General features: G+C 42.1%; 2 protein-coding genes across 3 annotated transcripts in view; both read right to left on the reverse strand.

Moving 5' to 3' along the window:
- Nucleotides 1-569: 569 nt before the first annotated feature.
- Nucleotides 570-6,144, reverse strand: LOC306736227 (putative peptidyl-tRNA hydrolase 2). Of its 2 annotated transcripts, none has more exons than XM_079217837.1 (7): nucleotides 6,068-6,144; nucleotides 4,964-5,077; nucleotides 3,943-4,014; nucleotides 3,757-3,831; nucleotides 3,157-3,254; nucleotides 2,071-2,185; nucleotides 570-1,912 (listed from the first exon to the last, which is right to left on the reverse strand). In XM_079217837.1, exons 2-7 carry the CDS (start codon nucleotides 5,069-5,071, stop codon nucleotides 1,826-1,828), a joined length of 555 nt encoding a protein of 184 aa, XP_079073963.1. In that variant the 5' UTR covers nucleotides 5,072-5,077; nucleotides 6,068-6,144; the 3' UTR covers nucleotides 570-1,825. The 2 variants fall into 2 exon arrangements, with proteins under 2 accessions (XP_079073963.1, XP_079073962.1); XM_079217836.1 differs by having other exon boundaries at nucleotides 5,953-6,112.
- A 2,429-nt stretch (nucleotides 6,145-8,573) lies between these two features.
- The window catches only part of plxnb1b (plexin b1b), a gene marked incomplete at its 5' end in the record, with an annotated part of 39,902 nt that continues 32,595 nt past the window's right edge, over nucleotides 8,574-15,880 (reverse strand). Inside the window, 9 exons of the mRNA XM_079218983.1 lie at nucleotides 8,574-8,887; nucleotides 10,637-10,711; nucleotides 10,791-10,866; nucleotides 11,808-11,872; nucleotides 12,049-12,196; nucleotides 12,356-12,516; nucleotides 13,951-14,117; nucleotides 15,024-15,108; nucleotides 15,211-15,314. Of these exons, the coding sequence (XP_079075109.1) occupies nucleotides 8,783-8,887; nucleotides 10,637-10,711; nucleotides 10,791-10,866; nucleotides 11,808-11,872; nucleotides 12,049-12,196; nucleotides 12,356-12,516; nucleotides 13,951-14,117; nucleotides 15,024-15,108; nucleotides 15,211-15,314 (986 nt within the window). The 3' untranslated portion in view covers nucleotides 8,574-8,782. The remainder of the gene's footprint in view (nucleotides 8,888-10,636; nucleotides 10,712-10,790; nucleotides 10,867-11,807; nucleotides 11,873-12,048; nucleotides 12,197-12,355; nucleotides 12,517-13,950; nucleotides 14,118-15,023; nucleotides 15,109-15,210; nucleotides 15,315-15,880) is intronic.

Below are 15,880 nucleotides of genomic sequence, written 5' to 3' on the forward strand. Positions count from 1 at the left end.
AATAGGTGTCAACACAGTCGAGTCATTATAAAAAGGCTAACATCTAAGGTTTCGCCCCAGAGCCGCCGATAAGCTCGATATAAGGGAGACGACTTCCTGTTTCATGCTAGCAGTCACGCTAAGTATTCACGTTCCCGTCATTTTTTTGTATCATGTTCTCGGCTGGGATTTCTTGAGAAAAAAAACACGACCACCAGTTAATTCCCACGGAACCTCATGAGGTTGATAACTAAGGGACACCAGCCGGACTCCCGCGGCAGGCAGAGGCCATAACTCACAACATTGCCATTGTTATTGCGGTGAAAAGGGGATGTCATATGGCCGGTCCTATAACTGCAATATGGCTGCCTCAACCCTTCCCCCACATCGCGCTCACTGCCAGCAGATCTCTCGTATGCAGTGTGTGTGTGTTGGAGGATGCGAGGTAAAAACACGATTCAAGATGCTTGTTCCTTAATCTGGAGGCATGTTTAATTATCTCCATAGTCTGAAGCACTCACACACATGACTGTATAACATAAGAGGTATCAAAGTTTGGACATGTTACTCAAATTGACATAACTTTGGGATTTCGACGGTCTGTTCAAATGTACATTTCATATTGCGTGCATGCCACTGCCAGTTTTTTTTTTTTATTTCTATTTTTTAAGATTTGTTACAAATAAAATCTTTGACAATAAGCTAAGACTTCTGGGAGAGGCAGCTCATGCCCACAAATGTTTGTTAGTGAGAACATAAACACACAACAGCTCACACATCCTTCTGTGTGTATTAAGATTATTAGTGCACCACTATTCACCAGGTCCATAACAATTGCTATACACACAATTATCTGTCCAGCTGGAAATTGACCAACTTCAAAAGTGTAAACTATCCACCACAGGCAGTCAGAGTGCATACAGTTGGGTCCCACACACACCTTTACTACATGACATTTTTGCTCCACACAACTTCTCGCCCACCGTCAAATTCTACCAATAAGTCCAAAAAAACAAACAAAAGAAGTAGATTTCTTTTTACACAAAGAAAAGAAAAACAATATAACAAAGTCCAGTAACTGTGCATACTGTTTAGGATGGCACACCACAGATTATACATTATATGGCCCCGAACAGGCATAATGTATACAAAATATAGCCGTTTATCAATAGTGAGTAATGTTATTGATTCTATAGGAGAGGGGTCTTTGGGAGAATAGTTGCATACACACACACACAGTCATTTAAACGTCAAAAATGAGTGTTCACGTATTATGAGTTAATAAGTTACTCTTCACTTGGGAGTAGTGAATCAAATGGGTAAATACTACATCTGCTATGGCTATAATTACATTATGCATTACTCTACAATACACTGCGCCTGGAATAAGCATGACTACAATATTGGTCCGCCACCAAAAATACGTGATTTTACTTTGCCATATCTGAAACTGGACGACAGACTAGATGTGTTTGAAGCTTGATTAAGAATCTAATTTCAAGACTCTCCTCTAAGTAGGTGGCCTGTTTGAAAAAGAGAACAAAATTTAACTGCCTTCGCCTCGTTCCCCTGTGAACAACTGGTCCCACCCCTCCTGCTCTTAACGGCCGACTAAGCGGCTCAGACAAAGAATGAAAGGGAAACAAATGGCTGAGGGTGTGTGTTTTCTGGTGTTGGGACATGTCTTGTTTTCCCTTGTTCTTTAGGTCTTTTTTTTCTTTTTTTTTTAAAGGTTGTTACAAGCTTGCATGCCAAGACTCTCCCTGCCGCTGGGAAACGCTGCCCTCTGCTGGATGCACTGTGGCACTGCAGAGCAATGCCTTCTCCCACAGTGGGGATTAGCCCTTCAGAGCAGCTTCAGACTCCCAGTGACGTTGTTCACCATCTCCTCCTCGCCCATGATGGCCAACACAGTGCGGGACCCAGCCTCCACCTGCCGAAGACAAGAGGGGTTGGAATCGTGTTGAGATTGTCTTCATGTCACGCCAACAGCTTTTTAACCAGATATATTAGTATCAATAATTTGACTACAGGTATCTCCAAAATACATTGAAGCACAAGACAACTTTGAAAATGGCTCGTTTCCCTCACCTGGGTCATCCCTGCATCCTGGACCAGGTAAGTGGGCAGGCTGAGGCTCATGGCCAGGGCTTGCAGCTCCAGTAGATGAGCCACGTTGGTGCCCTGGACCACCACCTTCTTGGCTCTGTATCAACACAATTCACATTTATTTTTCATCAATAATGTTAGTTTGCATTAATTCAACTATATTATAAATGCGGACAAACGATGTATATTAAAGAAATGTATATATCAGCAATTAAACATTTGACTGAACTGAGCAATTCTACAGAGCAAACCATGACACAGACAGATGATTGTAAAAGAAAAAATGTAGCACAGCTATCCTGACACAGTTGAAGCACAGCATTCTCTTTATAAATGTAAGAGACTAGACGGTGAAATGCGTGAACACTTAAGGAACTGAAGCATTAGCGGAGTAAGATTTCTCCTGGCAGCGGCAGTAGAACTGTGATGAACTGTGATGTTGCCGGTCTGACAGCAACAGGAGGTCAGACTGTTGAGCCCACATGATGCATCCTGGATCTGAGTGTTGCGTGGCGATAAAGTGCAAGACAGCGGTGAGACGGACTCTTGGTTTGCATCGGTGATGCTTTGTGCTCAAACGTAGTCAACATTGCTGGAACAGTGTTTCTCCGATGGTCAACTTCTAATGATAGGACGCCAGCCATATTATCTGCTAGAGAAGTTACCAGTGTTTTGGTTGCTTTGGTTTAAATTCCCCCGGTTGCAAATTGACAAAATGCATCACAGAATGCACGGATGTTTGGTTTTTCTTGTGTAGCATGAAGGGACTGCAGCTGTATTTCATGGTGCGTTGTACAATAAAATAAATCTTCCCCTTCAGATATGAACACTCACTTTTCATGCCATATTTGTACCATGGTCTTTAAAAAATGTAAAATGGCAAAGATTCAGAACACATGAAGAACCATGGTAAGGTCACTAAAAGAGAAAATCCCAAAGATTTACACAATCTTTAATGTTTACATAGACAGTGCAAACCACTAGTGGTTGTTTAAATTACAGGTTACATCACAAAAGCACAACTTCTCAGTGCATCTCTTCTCGACCAACATACTGTGCAGGCCTTACCCACTGTGGTCCCACTTCCAGGCCATCTCCCTCCAGCTGTTCTTCTCCTGTAGAGCCTGGTACAAACCCACAGCAGCATGGCCAACCTGGGCTGCCACCTGCACACACACACACAGCACAGAGTTCACACCTAAGCAGCAATCTGTCAGTTTTCAGCCGTACTGAAAACGGCCTTTATGTGCTTCTGGTGACCATATTCAAATAAAGTTGCTTACTAAACTTTAAAAAGATCACTGCACAAAGGAAAAACATTTCACTCTTTTCTATTAGAATACAAACTCAAGGTAATAACATTATTTGCATGAAATCACTATTTATATGCGACTGATAGGAGCATAAACTACTCCCACTCAGAGCAAGGAGCGCAGAACCTGGTAAGTATCAATTATTGGAAGAACGTGGAAAATTACAGACCAACACAAATTACAGACATGCTTGGTGAAATAACAGAACACTGAAAGCAGCTTTCCTTCACTGTCAAACCAGCTATCTCTACGTAGTTATTCATTAAAGCCCTTGTTAAATATAAGGAAACATTTTGGAAGATGGGCCGTGCATTTGAATGCAGCCTATATCCCACACAGTCCACATTGGACTTACCTTTCCAACACCCATGGCAAGATCCATGTTCACCACGAACACCATCTTGAACATGAGGTCATCGTCTCCCTCCTCCTGCGGGTTGAAGCAGACCAAAAGAGACACTGAGATTTGGCTTTGGACAAACTCCACGAGGTCTTAAGTACCAAGGTGTACCTGTGGGGACTAAGGCTAGCTTATGGGCACCTCATTCTCCAGCTTGTTGAAGTAGTACATTGCCGCCTCCTCGGCAGACACGTTCCGTGTGTGTAGAAGTGCCTGAAGTGGTGAGAAACAATGAAAAAAGATCAACGCGGTGAAGGATAGCCTGCCATTCATTTGTGCTGATAAACTAAGCAATGAGAGAATAACTAAAACATTGAGTCAAATTCCTTGTATGTGCATGCATACTTTACCAATAAGGTTATTTCTGATATTGGTATTTGGTTCAAGTACACTGCTTGGTTAATACCAAATTATAATTTGGGGGTATTCAACTATTGGTGGTTGTGAGCACGTCTTTTTCCTAAATAATTAAAGAAAAGCCTGGTCTGTTCAGCAAAACGAAACACGCATGACGATATGTTGCTATGGTGATGGAGTAAAATCTACGAATTAAAACAATTTGTGTCATTGATTTGATACTACAAGTATAGTAATTATATACATGCAGCTATAAAATGCCTCATTTCAGAGAAGCTTCCAGCCCTTATTGTAAGTCAATCCTGGGAGAAACTGTCCCCGCTGACAGTTAGCATGAACAATTTAATTTGAATGTATTTGATCGTGAGATAATATTCTCCATGTAACAGCGGTGAATTGGAAGGTTTAGCATGAAAGCTGTCATGTAATGCTGTGTTCCCATTATATAGCATTGATCATTGAAGGTCAGCAATGGGGTCATTCACAATGTAAAAATGACACATGCCATTGTAACTTTAAAATGTAATTAGCAGTGTGAATGAATCCCTATCAGAGAGCTACGGTTATATTATAGGCAGTGTTTTAAAAAAAACACAGTGTGCATTAAATAAGGGTGTAACTGATGACATTTGGCTGACATGAAGTAACTACGTTTACACTTTCAGACATTTATAGTGACCATAAAGCCAGCTACCTACAGCACAGTAAAAATGCAACATTCCCAGTCCTAATGATCATTTAACGTTGATGTAAATGTGGCCTAAATGCTGGAACCGGTTGCCCACCGTGATAGTACAGTCCCCACCTGTTTGGCTGCCTCTTCTGGGATGTCCAGCTCTCTCAGCTGCTGCAGAAACACAGGGTTGACATCCTGAGAGCCGGAGTCCGGGCCCGACTGCTCTGTTGGCTCCATTCTGGACTGGAATGAAGAAACACAGTAACTCGGAAGGCCATTCCTCACCACAGAGCCACATCCAACAGGATACCGCTTGCCATCTTAGACTAAAAAGGACTAATATCCCTCGGAATTTGTATTCATTTCGCTTGTATATCAATGAGTGTTCAAATTGACACATGCTCAGCGTTATTCCTCAGGCTCGTATTATTAAACAGCTCCCACCAGGCTGCATGCCTCCGAGAGCATCCCTGGTTCTCTGAAACATTACAAGCCCATGAACAAACTGAAGCACGGAACCCGAAACTACCCACGTTAAAGCGGGTTTCTATACACGAACAATACATACTACTGCTAAATGGAACAACGTGTTAGTTTTTACACAATTAATTGAATCGTATCATCATTTCGTAAAACGTCGTAGGTTAGCTATACTTCTTCAAGCAAGGCCGAATCAACAATGTACGTTAATGGAGTATGACATGACGTTCACTTCAATTGGGAGAAGTCGATATGCAGATAATAATATTAAAAATAACACAGCTAGACGGCCACAAAGTGTGACAAAACAGGTTAACGTCAGGCGATGTTTAACACTAGCTGATAGCTAGCTAACGGTGGTCCTGTTAGTTAACAGTTACACATCACTCACGTTAGCATCGCGAACAATGCAGCTAACGTTAGCAACGCGAGCCTTCGTTTAGGCTAATACACTTTCCCCGTAAGAATACAAATCCCAACCTAAACCACCACCTGAACGGAACCTCTGCCCGGCCCGTTAAGTAGGGCCACGGCAGCCGTCCGTACTCAACAGCCGTTGCCACAACGGGAGCTAGCATTACCATTAGCCGCTACCGCTAACAAGACTAGCTTCGGCCCAGCAAGTTGCCCGTAGTTACCCGTTCTGCGCAGCTAGCTTGACAGCTGAAACGACGATGGAGTTTTCCCCTCGGCTTCTGGAAGTCCGAATTTGCACCTGCGACGGACACAATTTCTGGTTCAATGTGAAATTACATTCAGTGGGATTCCCGACTGTGCCGTCTTCAGCGTTACTCCATTTTGGACCCTCGCGTTTGTTGGCACAGGACGCTGCCTCTCGTCGAGTGTGGTGTTGCAGATTTTCTGGCGGTATTAAAAATGTAGCGATGACATGCGGGTGCATAATGCAGATGTGCCCGAGTCACCGCTGTTGTAAACGCGAGAAGACGTTTTTATGATCTCATCCAAAACTATGGCCGATTTATTTGTAATGTTTTTATTTTGTATTACTGAAACCCACATTGACAGTTAATTCCATCTTTTAACATGTGGACAGAATACGTTTGGCTTGTTCTCCCGTTGTTGCAGCTGAGTAACGCTCGTTAGTCATTAGGAGGGTGCAGTGGGTGGATTTGTGAAACACACATTGGTTGTCTTCATCTCAGCGTCCTGGTCTCCATGGTAACAGCAGCCTCATGAACACGCATGGCATCAGATAATCTGGCCCCAGACATTACACACCACCAGATGCATCCTATCAATGCAGCTGCACACGATAACCTCTTGATGAACTCAATGAGAACGAAAGCAAGGATTCATTTTAGGAATACTTTATTACATCAGCATGTGAGAATTTGCGCCTTCTCTTATTAAACAGGTTAAAACACTACAGTTACATGTTTAAGTCAGTATGTACAATGATATTAACACACAAAAGAAGACACATCCTTAAAACTGCTCCTTGCAGAGCCTGCTCTACATTGCCAAATTTATACAGCCTAACAACAGTTATAGTTCTCCCTCAAATGGCTTGTCTTCATCATGACTGAGCTCCCACGCCTCTCTTCAACCGACAGTGTAAGACAGAACAAACCATCTGTTCACACGGGTCATTAGTTTCTTGTGTGTTAAGTAACGTAGTAATAAACCTAAGGGCTACATTCTCATCTCTTTTTGGTCACTGATTCCTGGGGCTGGGGATCAAACCTCATGACGTTTTAAGTACAGACCACACTGTGTCCGCAGCACTGACTTGAGCGTTGACAAACTGCATCAAAGTTGGCTTTCCCATGACATCCACTCTGCGATGCGTAACCGTAACCTAAATATGAACCTAAATGAAGCCATAACCCCAACCCACAGAGGGAAGTGCTATGGGAAACTATTGGTGGAGGGTTAATAGATCCAGCATCAACTAATGTCCAACCATACCCAGCCCTATTAACCCCACAGGAAGCCACGTCCGTCTTGGTTCATTTAAATAAAAGAAACATAAGCCAGCGTTAGCTCATGGAGACAAGATCTCTGTGCTCGAACTGACAACACTGAACCAGTAGTAGCTAATCAACACATAACCTGTATCAACTTGACAAAACAAAATGCCATACAGATCTCCAGCATGTGAAGCAGTGCCACCTTGTGTTCAAAACCAGAACTGTGCACCGACCATGATGTCAATACCAACAACAACAAAAACAAACTAAAACAAGTACCATCACCTCGGCTTGGAGTGGAACAAGTAGAACCATGATTTCAAGACACTGTTTAAAACCTAAAAGGAATGTTTAAAAACGTACAAAATAGAATTGCTGACACAATAAAACACTGCGGTGCGCACTAGGATTCCACTCCGCTGAGTTTCTTTATGGAAGGATTTTTTTTGCTTGTTCCTCTACCATCTTTCCAGTGACTTGTACATTATAGAAACATGAATAAGTATAAAAGCTGGAAAATAAAAACACGGTAAACTGTCACTCCGTCGGGGGTTTAAGTACCAAATACAACGCTCCAACGAGCAGGCTCTGATTTCTCACACGATGGAAAGAAAATAAAAGAACTAGAAAAGTCTGTACCGCCGCAGATGGAAGCGTCCAGCAGGTGTGAGTGTAACTGAGGGCTGGTCTGTGCGGCTGGTGTCACAGGTGAACACAGGAGCGTTGGTGTCTGGTGCAGCGCAGCAGGCTGAGGTAGAGAGTGACGTATTAAACTCTCGGGGATTGGCTTAAAGAAAAAAGGGGCTGAAAACTATTTAGTGTCCATTTCAGAGACAACATTGAAGCTCAGGTGTCGTGAATGCTGCCAACTCTAACATCTAAAATATAACGACCAGTAACATTTTGTACGAGGAACCGGAAATGTGACAGTACGAGGTTTAGATTGACAACCAGGGCAATATGGATACCTGCACACACACACACACACGCACACATATCACCATACACACACACACACACACACACACACACACACACAAATAAATGACTTCTGACCATACAGCAGCGAGAAGCACACAAGGCATAAGAGGTACGGTGGAATCGGTCGAAGGGGAAACGGTGGAATCAGTCTTCAGATCAGATCAGCTGACTGTAGACCAGCTGGAATAGCTGCTACGTTGTGTAGAGATTAAAACGCCACGTTTTTTTCTCCCTCCAAGTGTCTCTTCGTAAAGTTAATGCAGGGACAGCAGGCATCTTTGTTCAGATTTTGTTCGGTGTCCATGTGCTGCCCTGCTTCGAGGGTCCGGACTGAAGTCACAGATGGATCCACAGTCAACGCCAACGGTAACTTCTGATCCTCGCCGTTTCTCCAAAAGCCCCACGGCTCCTTCACTCCGACCCTTCCTCCTGAAAAAGGAAGGGTTTGTCGCTCTCCTGCGTTTCAGTTCAGCCTTGCAGGGCGCACATCTGTTGCTCCGCCTCCCTCTCCCCGGCCCACGCTGTTGGCTGCAGCTCTGGTGGGTGCTGTCGTCTGTCACAAGTCGGTGACTTTATTCTCCACGGCGGCCGCAATCTGCTGCAGCCGGTAGCCGAGCTGCATCTTCTGGGCCGTGGGGTCCTCCTCCAGCGCCGTGATGATCTGGAGACGGCACAGTGATGAGTGGAGAGAGAGAGAGAGAGAGAGAGAGAGAGAGAGAGAGAGAGAGAGAGAGAGAGAGAGAGAGAGAGAGAGAGAGAGAGAGATGACAAACACACACACACATAAGATGCATTATTCCCGTTAGCAGAAATGTACTGAGAGATACAAATAAATAAAAAAAAACACACATAAACTACATTACCAATATTTTTAAGCGGACAGAAAAAAAAGTAGTAGTTGTATTTTCCCTTTAAATGAGTTTTTCTTTTCCAAACGGTAGATAGAAAGATAGATCCTAAATAAATAAAATTAAATAACTATATTGACTATCATCTGAAAAATGCATGGCTGTCAGCCTGACCAACTTTCATTTCAGTAGTTTTCGCTTCAACCATGTGGCCAGGTAATATGCATTCTATATGAACCAAATCACTTTATTATTTTCAGTTCAATTTACAGCTATTTATATGCTGGATATTTTTTTGGATATTCTAAATTGACTTTCAAAATGATTTGATGAATATGCTGTTTTCTTTACTCCTGGCGGTGAACCTCTAACTACCTCATCATGAACTCTGTTATTGTCCCAAAGTCCGAGTTAACTCAAATAAACAGTCAGTCATTTGTAAATGTGACACGTAAATGTAAATGTCAGGGTCACGATGTTTGAAACCAAACGTCAGAAGAAAAGACCCGACTGAAGAACCTACGTATTCCTCCTTCCACAGAAAACACATTCTCAAAAATGAAAACATGCAGCTCCTACGACAGCGAATTAGGGTTATTGTAGGTAAAGAAATATATAAATTACTGAGCTGAGGAAGGTACGCTATATTCCCCCAAAAACAAATCATCTTGCACGGGGAGCTATGGGGATCCATGGGAACAATGGCGGTTCAGTGCATTACTTATTGTTTTCCCTGAAACAATTGGACCTGCTAGTTCCACATCTTTCTGAAGCGCTCTCCAAGTGGTGCCTGGCTCTTGGACAACTCTTCTGAGAATTCTTTTTACTCCTCTGTCAGCAATCTTGCGAGGAGCACCTGGTCATGCCCGGTTTATGGAGAAATTATGTTCTTTCCACTTCCGGATTATGGCCGTAACAATGCTCACTGGAACATTCAGAAGTTTCGAAATCCTTCTGTAACCAATGCATCAGTATGTTTTGCAACAATAAGGTTGTGAAAGTCTTGAGAGCTCTTTGCACCTCCTTTTCTTCATGTGTTCAATACTTTTTCCCTGTCATTCCATTTGATTACACATAACTTCATTTATTCGTTTGGTTTTCTTTATATGTATGGATTACTTTGGTTGTTAACAACATCTGGTGAAAATGTCATGTCAATAGCACCTTTAGAAATGGTCCCGTGATCGATACTTATTTCACCCACTGTACGTGGTGTGACGAGGTTGAGCCGACCTGGTGTAATTTGTAGACGTTTTTTTGGTGTGTAAATGTACCACTTTAATCTGAGAGACTATCTAGATTTGTCTCATATATTCAGAGGTATTTTTTCTGAATAATACCCCCCTGACCTCAGAGTTCTGTAATTGTTTGATTTTCTTTACCTGCTCTAACACGTCGACGTAAACTCCTCATCGACATATTGAGGAATTTACTTTTGATATCTACCACCGACCTTCAGAATTCAGTGTGAACACAAATGAATGCCGTAAGCAAGCCATCGTCGATCAGACGTTACTGTGCACATCGTCACACTGTCGGGTCAGACTGAGCGCTAAACACACCTGGTCGTAGTACTTGTTGATGTACTTGTAAAGCTCGTGCAGTGCGACCAGGTAGTTCAGCTCTCCGGAGTAGTTCTGAAACACAAAGCATGCTGGTTAGACGTCCGCCTCTGCGTCTGTGCTCTGCTCTCCGGAGGCGGCTGCTCTCGCTCACCCTGGACAGCTCGGCCAGAGCAGAGTTCATCTCCTGGTCGCTGGCGGAGATGGTCTGCCTGATGTCAGCATAGTACCTGCAACGGAGGAAAGCATGGTCAGCTTCACACGACAGACTAGAAACACTTCCATAGAGACAATGAGCCAGTAACCCTTTATGTAATTATAAAACACACTTATAATGCGTTATAATCTACTTATAGTATAATTGTATTAAATAATCATAGGCACTTCATCATGTTTTATAACAATAACCATACCATATAATAAAGCCTTTCATGATTAATTAGTTCAAGTATAATAATACTTGATGATTGATAGTCAATTTTTTCTGTTGCAAGGATCATACTGTATTAAAATCTACATAGTTTTAATACATTATAATCTTTTTACAATGCAGTATAATCACTGTTGTAATACATCATAATGTATTACAACTATGAGTTACTACAAGTGGTTATTGTTTGCTTTGAGTAAAGTGAAAATGTATTTTAAGTTTTTAATGATATTTTTTGTGCTTTACTTAAAACAAACGGCCATTTAGAGTAACGTATAATCGCATTATAAAGCATTACAACAGTGATTATGATGCTTTATAAAAAGATTGAAAAGTACTCCAACTATGAGGATTATAATTAACTATGATCATTGCAAAAACAAATGTCAGTGAGGGACCATTAGTTGTGAAGTAATATGATACTTTCCCTTGTTCGTCAATAAAACATGCTTTATAGTGTGTTATGATTGTTGTAAAACAGAATTATTATTTATGAGTGCGTATAGCTATACAGTGTTATAAACAGATTATAATGCATCATTATATTAATGCATTATAGACATGGGTCTTATAGAAAGTGTTACCAATTAACATTTGACCAAAATGCTTTTTTTATACATTTATTTCAATCAATGTATAACAGAGCAATGCATAACAGATAACTACATTTAAAAAAAAAGCAGAAATAACATTTGCTGTAGGTCACATTATTAAAGGAGCTTTAATTCCCTCTGAACCCACCTTTCTACCATCTGCTTGTAGCGGGGGATGTCTCTGGCGTACAGCAGCTTGTTGATGGGAGAGTCCTGGTCAGAAAGACAAGACGGAATGAGAACCAAAGAGAGGCAGAGGGCTGAGTCAAGAACCATCTTTTACAGCCTCAACTTCTCCTTCTCGTCTTCAATCATTTGTTCATTTAAAGAACCCCAAACGGCTATCTGCAATAATCAACCCTCTTTGCTTTGCTCCCATCCAGCCTCACCCGTCCCAGCTTGTGCTCGGCGATGGTGCACGAGTCCATGAAGGTCTGGGAGATGACCGACAGCACGGCGTCCACGTGGTCCGACGCCTGGACGTCAAAGATGAACTGAGGGTTCTTCACAATGTTGATCCAGAACCGCAGAGGGAGACTGGAGAAGCAGAGGAAACGTTAGGACCGCTTACTTGCTGTTCTAACATCCAGCTTGAAGTGGTTGGAATTCATTATTTCAAACATGAAATACAATCCAATATCTCTTTGAACCCTTCACATATCATCCTCATCTCTTCCTCGTGTGTCCACGCTGTACCTGTTGGTCTTCCATATATGTATCGTCTCCGGGTCGGAGATGCCGTGTTTTGCCGCCTGGTCGTCCAGCAGGTCGAAGAAGTATTTGACGGCCAGCGGGACGGGACGACTGGTGCTGAGGATCACCGTGAACAGATCGTCTACAAACTTCTGCAGCGTCCCCTGAAGAAAGAGGAGGAGGAGGAGGAGGAGAGTCAAAAGGGTTCGGTGTACAACAATATATATACACACACACACACACCGGTAGTGACGACGACAATGACATATTGATATCATCTTAATGAGGCACATATGTTAACAGTGTGTAAATAACCCAGTGACTCTAAAAGCATGGTTACAGAGTCCCTACACTTCTAATCCGACTGCAATTCCCTTGACAAAATAAAAACGCACATTAAATAGTTGGGAGTGAGGATGGGTTTTGTTTAAATACATGCCGCTCAGCGTCTGAAACCGAGGCGACCTCCAACGACCTTATGAGACCCGGCTGTCAGCCAGCCAATGAAAACGCATCTGTGTCATTATTGTGTCATTAGCAGAGCAACTGACGTAGAATATAGAGCGAGATATTTTGCATTAGGAGGTTGGAAGGGTCAAACTAACAGGAGACTGCGGTTCATGTCCCGTGTGAATCAAAGTCAACATGTTTAGTTCACTTTAATTATGTTAATTACCTGAGTACTTAACTAACGCCAGCTCTGTAACAAACAGATTAGTTTATGCAACAAAAACTTATTTGTACCCAAAACAACAATCTTTTTCGAATCAAGCACTTTTGTTAAAAACTGAATTTTGAGAAGAGACTGTAGGCATGTAACGAGCGGAAACTGTACATTTCCTGTGAACATAGAAGTTTATTTTGAAAAGTTATTTTTGAAAAAAGGGTATTACACACAAGCGAAAAACTGACATGTGCCAAACTGACGCCAGAGGGGAAGCTAGAGCGTCATAGTTCAACGCCACTGATCAAGTGGTGGTATTTGACATGTTGGGAGTAAGAATGTGTTAAAAACAAAGTTAAAGATGAATTTGAATTAAAATTATTATATATTTTTTTTGTTTTCAAATTTATTTGAAAATCGATAATCGTGTAGTAAAAATCTGATATCGTGACAGCATTGTTTCCCATGAATAAGTCTTAAAATGGTAATTACGTAGCATTGTTTAAAACAGAAACGAGGCTACAATACATTTTCAGAAACATACTATATTACAAATATCAGGATTATATAATCATTAGAATTGCAAAACCTTTCATCAGCTCTTGGTATGGAATGGACAGTGTTGGACCATTTCTGCAACACGTCAAAAAAATGTAACAATTAAAATTGACAGCTATCTGGAAATATGCGAGTGACATGCACTCGCATGTTTCCAGATAGCTGTCAAGTTTAATTGTTACATTAAATAAAAAAATGTGTATGTGTACATGTATGTGTGCGTATATGTGTGTGTCTAGAAAGGGTGGTCTAATAAAACGTCGGTACCCATTCCCAATGGAAGCCATTATGTATTTGTGTGTGTGTGTGTGTGTGTGTGTGTGTGTGTGTGTGTGTGTGTGTGTGTGTGTGTGTGTGTGTGTGTGTGTGTGTGTACCTTCATGGACAGCAGGCGGGTCAGGTAGATCTCCGGGATGGCCTTGGCCCTCTCCCTCTCCCTCAGGCTGCCTCGGCGGTGTTTGGGCAGCTCAGGCTCCTCGCTGGCTTTCACCAGATGCCACAGCCTCACGCCGCCTTCGTCTGCATCTTCCAGCATCGGAGTCTCTGCACAGGTCAACGAACCAAAAGCTTTACTTAGTTCAGCTCACTGACTGAGTGGTGCTCTGCTTCCCCGTCTGATACACAAAAAGCTCACCCATCTTCATGTTTGATTAATCAAAAAACATTAGGAGAACATACTCTATAAGGATTCACTTTGACTATAAAGAAATATGTATCAATCAAAACTCTATTTAAAGTACAATTGTTTAAATGATTGGATCAGCCTATTTACTTTAAACTGTGAACAACACTACAACCTTTCAAAGCCTGGGACAGACGATCCATAGTTATAGATAGTTATACACATCAAACGGTTCAAGGACGGCATGTTCAATCATTTCTGCTCCTAGATTTACTTTACAAACTATGAAAGTATAAGAAAATAATGGACATCGCTGTTTGCTGTGTGTCTCTAGTAATCAGACAGAAGGGAAGGACAGAAGGGAAGGACAGTCAGGGTGAGCGTATTGTTTGATTTTCAAACAGTAGACTTGTGTTGTTGTCATTCAGCCTTTCTGAGGTTATCGTCAAGGTGCTGCGACGATGGACAGTGACTCGTACTTTAACATCTTTTAATATTAATAATAATATTTATCACAAAGGCTATACATCAGGATTTATTGAGAGAAATCCAGCAATTATATTTAGAATCAGACGTTCAGCACCCCCTTATAGCCTGAATGGAAGGATCCTTTGTTTCACAAGCCTTTCATAAGTCTTATGGACGTCCACTCCGGCTCCTCAGATTGCTTCGTTGAATAGTCGACTATTCAGGGTCACCGGCAGATGTTACTGTTCAAGTCGTACACGTGGAGGCGGTTGCTTAAGATTCTGATGGTTTATAGGTGGCAGTTTGATCACATGTGGAGATTTATAATTTACAATGACGCTGTTCCCATGTTAACTCACTCTCTCCTGCCACGTAGTCGTGGTTGTCATGGTGAATGTGTTTGGAGTGGCGAGGGACCAGTGCTACCGTCGCACCGTCTGGGACCTGATGAACAACACAAAGTATACAGTTGTAATATATATTAGACCACAAACCCCCTTTCAGCGTTTAAAATAGTGATAGTGTTAGTGGAGCGTGACCTCTGACCTTGTAGTGCTGCAGCGTGTTGAGTCGTTTCCAATTGCCCTGAACAACTGACGTCAAGTCCTCGTCGGACAGAATGAGATGACCGGCAACACCAGAGCGCCACTCTGAACGACAGACAGCAGCCAGAGGGTCAGCACAGTGTGTTTAAAAAGTCTCACTAAATGCAATATATTCACGATGGAATATGTGCGGACACACTGGCAGGTGCTTTTCCAGTATCTATTCCTGCTGCTGTTTGGGTTATTTCGGTATTAACAGCACACATTCATCATTTAACGTGGTGAGAACTTGGATGAAAGGACTATGAATGGGCTGTCCTTGTGTTTATTTGTGTTGTCCAGCAGGGGGCGCCACAGCTCAACAAATGGAACAGAGACCCCTTGAAGGCAAGTGAACCAATTCATAACTTCTTTCATTTAACTGCAAAACAGTCAGACATATAAGTAGGAATAAAATAAATGTTAAATGGATTTAAAGGGCCAGAGTGTAGGATTTAGGGGGATGCATTAGCAGAAATGGAATATATATATATCATTACTATGTTTTCATTGGTGTGTAATCACCTGAAACTAGGAAACACAGGCTCTACAGGGCCTTTCAGGTTTAGACGTTACCTGAAAACTGTGTTTTGTCTACACGCCTGGAAACGGAGGGGTCAGTGGAGGAGTAT

Source organism: Taurulus bubalis (assembly GCF_910589615.1).
Source record: "Taurulus bubalis genome assembly, chromosome: 5".
In the NCBI taxonomy this organism is placed as follows: domain Eukaryota; kingdom Metazoa; phylum Chordata; class Actinopteri; order Perciformes; family Cottidae; genus Taurulus; species Taurulus bubalis.

Coding starts and splice junctions, on each gene's coding strand:
- LOC306736227 (XM_079217837.1), bottom strand. CDS start 5,071: ATGGAGCCAACAGAGCAGTCGGGCCCGGACTCCGGCTCTCAGGATGTC. Junction 3,832..3,942: donor TCAACAAGCTGGAGAATGAG/GTGCCCATAAGC, acceptor TTCAACCCGCAG/GAGGAGGGAGACGATGACCT. Junction 1,913..2,070: donor AGGATGCAGGGATGACCCAG/GTGAGGGAAACG, acceptor TGTCTTCGGCAG/GTGGAGGCTGGGTCCCGCAC.